Source organism: Xiphophorus hellerii, chromosome 6 (assembly GCF_003331165.1).
Source record: "Xiphophorus hellerii strain 12219 chromosome 6, Xiphophorus_hellerii-4.1, whole genome shotgun sequence".
NCBI lineage: Eukaryota > Metazoa > Chordata > Actinopteri > Cyprinodontiformes > Poeciliidae > Xiphophorus > Xiphophorus hellerii.
The window spans coordinates 30,263,982-30,275,404 of NC_045677.1; the positions used below are offsets into that span (position 1 = coordinate 30,263,982).

The following is an 11,423-nucleotide window of genomic DNA, read 5'->3' on the forward strand; positions in this document are numbered from 1 at the left end:
TCGCTCTGTTTATTATGCGATACCACGATATCACATTACAAGGCTTCAAACCTTCAGCGTCATTTTAGCACACTCCATGCTAATATTGACAAGGATTTCCCCAAAGGTACTGAACTACGGAAGCAAAAATTGAGCACATTGAAAAGCCAGGTAAAAAGACAGTCTCAAATGTTTCAGCAATTGACCAAGCGTGGAGAAGCTGTGACACTTGCATCCAGTAGCGGCTGGTGCTAAAAAAAACTGAGGGGGGCGCACACAAACAAACAAATGAAAAACAAACAAAACAAATCTTAAAAAATAGCACTATTTGAACATGAATTTTGCCCTCCTTTCCTTCTGCCCTGCAAATTTCTCAATTACATTCTTGTTAAAGTCAGTCATCTCTGTGACTAGTCTTTTCTCCATTGACAACATGGCCAATGCATTCAGCCTGTCCTGAGTCATTGAGTTTCTCAGAAAAGTCTTGATTCTTTTCAGAGTTGAAAAGCACCTTTCAGCTAAGCTAAGTTTCCCCCAAAAACTTAGCTTCATTGCATTGTCTAGGTGGCTGCGGCTGTTTTCGTGCCGTTTGCATTTTTCTGGAAGATGTTTTAAGTCTCTTACCCCAGTTGTTGTCCACATTGCCTCCGTGCCAGAACTTTGAAATAGCAAACACGGAAAGCAGTAAAATGCATTGCTTAATGCAAACGTAAACGTGAATCGACCTAACGAACTGCAGCTGCGCTAATGAGTCGAATCGGGGATTGTCCAATCACACAATGTTTTAAAAAAAATTAGCCAGTACTGACGCTCTACCAGTAATGACACAACAAAATGGGTGTGTCCGAGACGCAGAGCGCTGCGCCCTGTGGAAAACCTTAAACAACCAATTAAAAGTCAGCCTCAGATCACCTGCTTGCCAAAAGTTGATGCGCCTACATACACTCTCATTAGGACGGCGCCCTGCATATAGGAAGTGTGCACAATGTGAGCAATTAGAATTATGTATTTACTATTTTAATAAATTCTAACATGTCTATTGGACACACAGTATGAATAAATACATTTCTAAGTATTTTGCAGTTCAGAATAGAAATCATTTATTATCTAAACAATTTAAAGGGGGCGGCGCCCAAGCGCCCCCTACTGGCCAGCCGCCACTGCTTGCATCCTATAAAGTGGCATGGAATATTGCCCGTGCTAAAAAACCATACAACGAAGGCGAGTTTTTAAAACAGTGTTTTGTAGATTTAATTGACATTTTGGCTCCAGATAACAAACAACTCAAAGATTCCATCACTGATCTCCAGATGTCACGACACACAGTTGAAACCAGAATATCAGACATAAATAATGCGCTTGAATCTGATCTACATGCAGACCTGAACGCATGTGCTTATTTTAGTGTAGCATTAGACGAGTCATGCGACATACAGGACAAGCCACAGTTGGCAATATTTGTACGAATGATTTCTGAGGACTGCGTGGTGAAAGAAGAGCTTCTCGATATTGTCCCATTAAAAGACAGAACTCGCAGCACTGACGTAAAAGAAGCAATGATGGAAGTATTCAAAACAGCGAATATGTCTTTAGAAAAACTCACCGCAATAGCCACGGATGGAGCGCCATCGATGATTGGTTCTGTGAACGGCCTTGTGGGCCTTTGTAAGGGTGATGACCTCTTCCCCGATTTTTGGAATTTTCACTGCATCATCCACCGGGAGCAACTCGTGTCTAAAACACTGAATTTAGACCACGTCATGAAACCTATGATGGAGATTGTGAACTACATCCGCACGCATGCCCTTACTCACCGACAGTTCAAAAATCTCATTGCTGACCTAGACGGAGACTTGCCAGGTGACTTGCCACTGCACTGCGCTGTAAGATGGCTCTCAAGAGGTAAAGTGGTTTCACGCTTTTTGGAGCTTTTGGAACCAGTAAAATTGTTTATGGCAGAAAAGAACAAAAGTTACCCTCAGCTCTCAGACCCCAAATGGCTTATGGATTTGGCTTTCTTAGTGGACATGCTTTCACACTTGGACAAACTAAACCTGGACCTGCAGGGGAAATTAAAAACTCTTCCTGATCTGACACAAAGTGTATTCTCCTTTGTTAACAAGGTGAAGCTGTTCAAAGTGCACATTCAAAATGGCAATCTGTCCCATTTTCCTTCATTGCGCAGCGCCCAGCAGAAGGCTGGCATTAGAATGAATATGGGTCAGTACGTGAAAATGCTTGCGCAACTGTACGGGAGCATTACTTCGCGTTTTGAGGACCTGCAGCAGAAAAGACCACAGATCGCTCTTCTCATCGACCCTTTTAATGCAGAGGCAGACTGCCTCAAATCCCCGCTTGTCACTGATGAGGCAGCGAGTGAACTGGAGATGATTGAGCTACGCGAGGATGACAGACTGAAATCTCTTTTGAAAGAAGGCCCTGTTGCGTTTTGGAGAGTTGTGCCAACTGAAAAATACCCGTGTGTAAAAAGAGCCGCCCTCAAACTGCTGTCGATGTTCTCCTCAACATATGTCTGCGAATCCCTGTTTTCTACCTTGAAACACGTGAAGTCCAAGCATCGGTCCGTTCTGACTGACACTCACATAAAGGAACTGCTCCGAGTGGCTACAACTGAATACCAACCTGATTTGCAGAGGATTACTAGAAACAAGAGATGCCAGAAATCCCACTGAGATTATCACCCCATCACCTCCAGCAAGGTAAGAAACTCTGTGATGTAGTTTGAAAAAAATACCATCTGACTAAACATGCCTGTGTGAATATTTCAATATTGATCAATTTACATTATACAGGCCCTATCTATGTATCTGAAGTGTGTTCATTAGTTGCGTGTGTCAGAGCGAGGGATAGAGAGAGCAGTGCCTGTGTGTGTGTGGAGAGGGGGGTGTCTGACCTCCAGGGTAGTTGCTGTATTACCTCTGGCTAAGCTGCATTTGATGTGTGTGTTGAGGGTGGACACTTGAGGGTTATGTTGTAAGAAGAGGAGTGTGTTATTAGAAAAATATATGGTTTTAATTATGTGTGTTTGTGTGCGCATGTGTGTGTGTCTGTCTTGGCAGGTCAGCGCGTGGTGTGGCTCTTGGACTTTCACAGTTAAAGATTTCGGCTCTTTGTGTCTAACTTGTTCGCCACCCCTGAGTTATAATGTTGATTTAATGCTGTCAGTAAGGACACACACACACACACACACACACACACACACACACACTTCACAGGTTTCTCTTCATTTTATATTCATCCCACTATGAGTCACTGCAGAATATAAATCATCAACAGTTCAACAAAACTCCACTGCTGAAGAAAAAGACTCATCTGGTCTGTAATTTCTACCTCTTTAAATAAAGTTCATGTTATTTAATCTGCTTCCTCTGAGTCAATTTACTGAGAGAATCTGAGATATTTAGTCAAACATTTTCACAATCTTCCAATTAAAGCAACAAAAGCTCATGGATCTGAACCTTCAACCTGTTAAACATTAACAGCAAATAATTTTATTGTAGCTCTTTGTTTTTTTATTGTTTTTGTTTTCATTCTGTCCTGTTGCCACAGTCTAAAGCAGATAATGGTGATGGTTGAGACTGAGCTCAGTCACAACGTCTCATCTGTCTTTGTCTTCAGTCCAAAGACTCAACAACCAGTGGACCAATTGGGAGTGAGGCCCTCTAGTGGCTGCTGTGGAGAACTGCAGGTTTAACTGGTTTAACAGAGAGTGAGGCCCTCTAGTGGCTGCTGTGGAGTACTGCAGGTTTTAGTGGTTTAACAGAGAGTGAGGCCCTCTAGTGGCTGCTGTGGAGAACTGCAGGTTTAACTGGTTTAACAGAGAGTGAGGCCCTCTAGTGGCTGCTGTGGAGTACTGCAGGTTTTAGTGGTTTAACAGAGAGTGAGGCCCTCTAGTGGCTGCTGTGGAGTACTGCAGGTTTTTGTGCAGGGTTCTGGTGTTTCCTGTCACTGTGGGCTCCACAGCGCAGTAGTACACAGCAGAGTCTGTCACTGCAGCAGAGGAGATCAGCAGATGAAACGTCTTTCTTGTTTTCTCGTGTCTCAAAGAAAGCCTTCCTGTTGTGTCTGAATATCCTGAGGTGACCAGCTGTGGAGATGAACTGGGCGTCTGTCGATACCACAGCAGCAGGTTTACTGTTCCTGAATAGTTGCAGGACAGAGTCACGTCGTTTCCTTCCAAATCCAGTTGATCGTCTTTAAATGGTGTCAGTAAATCCTCAGAGGATCCTGGAAACAACAGATTGATAATTCAGTTTTAACAAACTGAAAGCTCCAGATGTTTTCCTGCCTTCTGTCTCCTTCTCCACCTGCTGCATCTTTAGATGACTCACCTGGCTGAAGGCAGAAGATCATCATCATGCAGGAGAAAAGCAGCAGCTGCATTGTTTTCCCTGGTACTGACAGAAGAACAGAGAGAACGCAGCAGCTCTTCAGCTCCAACACAAAGTCTGTCAGAGTGGAGCTCCTCCCCTCACTGAGCCTGGTGACGGGCCGTCCCATTAAAACCAGTCCAAACTCAGACTGTGTCATGCTAGAACCAGACAGAATGATTCAGACCGGGATCTGGAGGGAACGCTGCAGCTGTTCAACAACCGGATAAACGTTTCTCATTTGTTCTGCCTGGGAGACAAGAACACCTGATGGGACCTGGTCTGTGGAGTGACAGAGTGCTTGAACACAGAACCACAGCAGAGCTCAGAACCTGGTAACGCTGCCCTCTAGTGGATCTGAACGGCTGAGCAGAGCGGAGAAAGGCTGCTCAGTGTATCAGAACTAAATGTCCAGAGTAAAAACCACCAAACAAATATTAATACAAAAAAAACCCAGCAACATTAATAATTAGCGCTGTCAAATTAGTTTAAAAAATCTGGTTGGGGCTTCAGGATGTTTGTGAATTAATCACAATTATTTAACTGTTCTGGGTTCTTCCTGTTCTCTGAGCGCCACAGAGCAGCAGTAGGTTTAACCCACCGTCCCTGTTACTAGTTTTTTATTACTTGTATTTCTTGTTCAGGTTTGATCACATCAGTCTGAATCTTGACAAACCGTTGAAGAGCAGGGAGTGAGGGCCTCTAGTGGCTGCTGTGGAGTACTGCAGGTTTTTGTACAGAGTTCTGGTGTTTCCTGTCACTGTGGGCCTCACAGCGCAGTAGTACACAGCAGAGTCTGTCACTGCAGCAGAGGAGATCAGCAGCTTTATGTCTCTTCCCTTCACATCGATCTCCCGTCCAGCAGTTTGCTCCGACAGTATTTTTCCTGATCCTAGGTGGTAGAGCAGGAACTCTGGAGGTTTTCCTGGATGTTGGCGATACCAGTAGAACTCATCGCTTCCAGTTGCTTCTTTAGAAAATGTGTAGGTCAGAGAAACGGAGCCGCCCTCTGAAATGAAGTTTTCTGCCATCAGAGGAGATAGTTGTTGAGACTCAACACCTGAAGGCAGAAAAACCTTTTAGTTATAAAACTAAACTATGAGTCACAATCATAAAGTTTAGAATAAATTTATCAACACATTTAGAATTAAATCTGACCTGTTAGCAGAGAGATGATGAGCAGAGACAGACCATAATAGTCCATGATGAGCAGAGTTAATGTTGGAGAGTTGAACTGAACTGAACTGAACTGAACTGAAAGTTTGAGTCTTGAGTTCAGGAACAAATCAGCTCCTCCTCTTCCTCCTCCGCCTCCTCAGCTTCAGCTGATCTCTGGTGGAAATATAAAGTTTTTACTTCTGAACTTTCAGAACTATCAATTATGTAAAACGACAAATGAGAAGTGAACTTAACAGAGTAAAGTTTGTAGATAAACTATTTTATTTTAACTGTTCTGCAGATGGCAGGTCTGTTAACTTGATATTTTCATAAAATAATAATATAGTTTATTGATTGATAGATTTTTACAAAAACTGTAATCAAATGCAGGTAAAAAGCCATAAACTGCATCCGTTGTTGATGTTGGACTTATTTCTTCAGCTCTGTCTGTATTTTCTGTCTGTCTGTCTCCTTCCTGCAGCTGTTCTTCTTCCCTGGATTAGACTCACCTGTCACCATTCAGGTCTAATCTGGATTTAATCTCCCTGGTTTTCATTGGTCCAATCTGGATCCTGAACTGACTGTGAAGCATCAACAGACTGAACATCAGCTGCTGAACGCTCGGCTGGGCGTCACTGATCAACTGATCAAAGTTCTGTTATGAAAATATAAGAATTAACAGAATGATTAGAAAAAGCTGAATGAGACACTGGAAATTTATGATGGCAAATTAAATAGGCTAACATTAGATTTATTTTCTAACATAATTTCTTGTACTTGAATGCATCATGAGGTTTTTGACTTTGGCCATAAATCAGCTGAAGGCAGAACAGACCTGGAAACATCTAAATGGGGAACATCATCATCCCTCCATCATCATCATCATCCCTCCATCATCATCCCTCCATCATCATCCCTCCATCATCATCTCTCCATCATCATCATCATCCCTCCATCATCATCATCATCCCTCCATCATCATCATCATCCCTCCATCATCATCCCTCCATCATCATCCCTCCATCATCATCTCTCCATCATCATCATCATCCCTCCATCATCATCATCATCCCTCCATCATCATCATCATCCCTCCATCATCATCATCATCCCTCCATCATCATCATCATCCCTCCATCATCATCCCTCCATCATCATCTCTCCATCATCATCATCATCCCTCCATCATCATCATCATCCCTCCATCATCATCATCATCCCTCCATCATCATCATCATCTCTCCATCATCATCATCATCCCTCCATCATCATCATCATCCCTCCATCATCATCATCATCCCTCCATCATCATCATCATCCCTCCATCATCATCCCTCCATCACAGGGGCGCTGCCAGGAATCTTGGGCCCCAGGACCAAAAATTAAATTAACCCCCCCCCCCCCCCCCCCCCCACGCAGCTGCTGGTTTTTGAGTTTATCTGAACCATCAAAAGCGTCACAGTTTTAAAGCCTTGCTTTCTTTGGTCCAATACTGATACTAGCACAATATTTACTGCTCATCAACTTTACATCCAACAGTCCACATACAGGTTGCTTAAATATTTTCTACTAGTTTTAGATACTGAAATGTTTCTCCACCAGCAACAGTCAGAGGCAACATGTAAAATATAAATAAAGCAATCCAGACTTCTCATAAAACGTTATGTAGTTGCATTTTATTCAAGCTGTTGTTTGTAACTTTAATATAAAATATGTTTTCTCCATATTTGTTAAAAATTTGTTAAAGAAAAAAGGGGCAGGAAATATTGGTGGGACTGTCCCCATCAGGCCAGAGTTGGTGGGGACATGTCCACACCAGACCTTCAGGAAGTTACGCCTTTGTGATAAACTACTAAAATATTGTCAGCATGTTGGTAAGCTGCAGTCAGGTGTGACTGCCAGAGTCCAGGTAGGAGTCCTGTCTGGGGTCTGGGATAATAAACATGTTCCTACTTAATTCTAATGTTTATCCATCAGATAACAAACAGGACTTTTTAGAAAGTCCTTACATTTGAAAAGTTTTTAGCTGTTAGATTTCTTTCCAGGCTTTAAATAGCATGTAAAAGAAAGCTGTCTGTCCATGGCAGCTCTTAATAGCTGGTACTGGCAGGAGTCCGATGTGCCAGACTTGGTAGTCCAACCAATCCCCATGTAACCCACAATTAGTAAAGGACTTTTATTTTTGCGGGCCCACTTCCTGTGTTGCCCGAACGCTGCTAACTTATTTAAAGCCACGCCTCCAGTGCGCAGTAAAAGATCCTCACCTGTTCCACTGTGATTGTGGCTTGCTGTTGGCGTCTTCCTCAGGAATTCCTCAAAAAATCTTTGAACATATTGATTTGATTGCTGGGTGAGTTTGTTATTTGTTAACAGTGTTATTTTTTCTATGTGGTACTTCTGCTCAATTGCTCATTGGAGCGTTGTTTTATTAGAATCACTGGCATTGTTTACCTGGACCGTCACCAGGATTCTGTTAGTGCTGATTGTGGCTCAGTACGCCCCACTCTCTTCAAAAAGGTAACTTGTTGCTGAAGTTTGTGCGTATTCTGACACCTTTACATTGATGCCGAGGCACTGAAGTTTAAACTAAAATTGATCAGACTAGAATGTAGCTACACTTAAATTGATATTGCGCAGTATATTTATTTATTTATTTATTTTATTTTTCTTGATTGATATTTTGGAAGTGCACTTTAACTTTAGCACTTTAATTTTAAATTGATTAGTTGAAATATGATAGTTTTGTTTCATTTAAATTATGGTTAGTTTAACCTGATTGAAATGTTTTAATTATTAGGAATCTAATTATTGCATTTGCATTTAGTATGCATAAACTAGATGTTTAAATTTAATAATTATTTCCTTTGTATTATATTTGTTTCTGATAAAACACTTGATGGGTTTTCTGACCTTTTAGGTCGGGTTTTTTTTTTCCACCTGTCGGATCAGATCCTCGTCTGGATCGAAAGATGGCGAGCTAGAAATGGACTATGGACTTTATGATTTGGAAAATCAATTTATTCTGAGTCAATTCTCATGTGTCCCATTGTGTTATTGTAATTGTATGTTTTTTTTTTCAAATCACTTAATATATATATTCACCAAAACTTAAAGCACTGCCTCCTGTGTTTTTTCACACCTCAGGCTCCTTAAAAGGCCACTCTTCCGATGCTGCTTATGTAGCTGCAGTTAGCTGCCTAGCCCATAACTGTTACATTACTTTGGCGAGCTAGCCAGGAGCCTGATACTGTGAATGTTTTGGTGAATGTGTTTTGTGGTTTGGTATTGAAATATGGATTTCTTTGACCAAGTTGGTATCAATGTTGCTAATTCTGTCATCATTAGTGGTGTAACGAACACTCAAGCAGATGATGAGATTGTCAATCTTTTACGTAGTTATGGTGGAATTAAGGTTTTTTCTGTTACTGCATGTGAGAGTCCATTTTATAAAAACCTGGCCGTTGAATTCATTAATTCTGCAGATTTGGAAAAGCTAAAATCGCTTTTACCATATGTTTATCCATCTCAGGTTGTAGAAGATGTTATATTTGTTGTTAAATTGCTTTCAAGAGAGTGCCCTGCCACAGTCACAGTGGACACGACCTTACCTCCCGATTATCTCCATGAACTGAAACGTATTTCCCAGCAGAGTGGACAATCATTTGATGACGTTTTGAGAGGAGTTTTTGAACAAATAAGTGCTCATTTAGGAATAGCGGCTACCGGAGGGGAGCCTGATGGGGATGATGAAGGGGATGGTGATGAGGAGGATATTGTTGAAATACTTACCATTGAAAGAGAGTCCAGTCAGACTCAGCCATCTACTCTTCCCGCAAACCAATCAGATCAGTCCACCACCTACCAGCAGGGACCACAAACTCAGCCTAATCCAACTACAAATGTGGGGCCGAGAATTTTCCTCTCGGGGAATGATCTGAATCCTTCTGGGGTTCAAAGGGTTGTTGTCGAACACATTGTGCGCAGAGATGATGTAAATCTTCAACCTCTGTCTTCATTTAGACTACGCACCTTTTCAGGAAGACTTCCAAAACCTCAGCATGAGGCAGATTATGAATCCTGGAGGTCTCAAATAGAACTCTTAAATGCAGATCCAAGTCTTGCACCTTTACATGTTACAAGGCGCATTTTGGAAGGTTTACTCCCTCCAGCTGCTGACCTAGTGAAGGGTTTGGGGCCTGGTGCCCTGCCTGCAACATTTTTGCAGGTACTTGATTCTGCATATGCCACTGTTGAGGATGGAGAAGAATTGTTTGCAAAATTTTTAAACACGCTTCAGGACCATGGGGAACGACCATCTTCTTATCTGCAGAGACTCCAGTTGGCTCTCAGTACAGTGGTGAAGCGTGGTGGGATTCCAGCCACTGAAATTGACAAATATTTGTTAAAACAATTTTGTAGAGGTTGCTGGGATAACAGCATGATTAACAAACTTCAACTAGAAAAGAAAAAAGACCAACCACCTCCTTTCTCAGAGCTTTTATTAACACTCAGAACAGAAGAAGACAGACAGTTGGCAAAAGAGATGTTAATGAAAAAACATATTCCATCAGTCAAGCATCGTGTCAGTGCACAAGCTCACACTACCAGTTCATGTTCATGTAGCCATCTATCAGACTCAGGTGCTATCGAAGACTTAAGGAAGCAAATGTTAAAGCTGCAGAGTCAAATGTCAGCCCTGCTGTCTAAGGACTCTAATTCTGCTAAACCAGAAAATCAGATGAAAAAACAGAAACCAAAATCTGGCCAGACCAGTAATAGGCCAAAGCCCTGGTTCTGTTTCAAGTGTGGACAGGATGGTCACATTGCTCCCAACTGTTCCAGTCAGCCAAATTCCAGCTTAGTTGAAGAAAAACGCCACCAGCTCAAACACAAACAGCAGTCCTGGGACAAAAGTAAGCCATTAAACTAGAAGCAGTTCTTACTGAGGGACAAGTGGGAGCTGCAACCAGTGAATGTCCCCACACTAAAGACTCATTTTCATATTTTTCATTACCTAAAGGATTAGTGGGCACAAGGAGTACTGGTGAGGTGAAGATTAAAGGGATCAATTTTCATTGCCTCTTGGAAACAGGTTCCCAAGTCACCACAATTTGACATTCCTTCTATAACACCCATCTATCAGATCACAAAATAAACCCAATAAATGATCTTTTGGAGATAGAAGGTGCAAATGGTCAGAGGGTGCCTTATATCGGATATGTGGAACTCTGTTTGACATTTCCCCCTGAGTTCACAGGAGAAGAGATGGACATAAACACCTTGGCCTTGGTTGTTCCAGAACTGCGATCATCACAACCCCCTGTTCTGATTGGCACCAACACTTTGGATGTTGTGTATAACCAGTGCTGTCAGTCACAGTCTGAGTTCCATCCTGTGCCTTTTGGATATAGAGCAGTGCACAAAATTTTGGAGATAAGGCATAAACTAACAACTGATGACTATCATGGCATTCTAAAAATGCAGTCATCCATCCCACAGGTTGTTCCTGCACAGAAGACTGCTGTGCTGGATGCTCTTCTTATTTGCCCATTACTGCAAGGTGAAAAAGAAGTAGTTATTCAGCATCCAACCTCTTTCTCTCTACCTGGTGGTTTGATAGTAAAATCTAGTCTTTTTGATTTACCTCCTGTACAGCCTGCTTCTCTGCCAGTGGTGATCACTAATGAATCTGACCATGATATTGTGATTCCAGCCAGAGCAGCCATCGCTGAAGTCAGTACCATCCAAACCATTCTTCACAAAGAGCAGAGTGTGCATCAACCTTCCCATAGTTCTGAGCCAAATCCAACCAAATTGAACTACAACTTTGGAGATTCGCCGCTCTCAACTGAATGGAAGCAACGTATAACAACCATGCTCGACAGTATGTCAGAT

The 11,423-nt window shown here is 42.1% G+C and overlaps 1 protein-coding gene, 1 long non-coding RNA gene and 1 gene segment (V, D, J or C); 2 read left to right on the forward strand and 1 right to left on the reverse strand.

Annotated features, from left to right (window-relative positions):
* The first annotated feature begins 2,590 nt into the window (after positions 1-2,590).
* On the forward strand, positions 2,591-3,358 carry LOC116721104 (uncharacterized). The gene is made up of 2 exons (XR_004339521.1): positions 2,591-2,699; positions 3,060-3,358. It is a non-coding gene; the product is annotated as an uncharacterized LOC116721104 (long non-coding RNA).
* A 588-nt stretch (positions 3,359-3,946) lies between these two features.
* LOC116721049 (T cell receptor alpha variable 39-like) lies at positions 3,947-5,682 on the reverse strand. The segment is given in 3 exon segments: positions 3,947-4,227; positions 4,332-5,430; positions 5,529-5,682. Coding segments are annotated over 2 exon segments (456 nt in total).
* Positions 5,683-7,659: 1,977 nt separating this feature from the next.
* LOC116720960 (zinc finger CCHC domain-containing protein 18-like) lies at positions 7,660-11,423 on the forward strand. The gene is made up of 3 exons (XM_032564485.1): positions 7,660-7,878; positions 7,961-8,045; positions 8,446-11,423. The coding sequence occupies exon 3, from the start codon at positions 8,821-8,823 to the stop codon at positions 10,456-10,458; it is 1,638 nt and encodes a 545-aa protein (XP_032420376.1). The 5' UTR covers positions 7,660-7,878; positions 7,961-8,045; positions 8,446-8,820; the 3' UTR covers positions 10,459-11,423.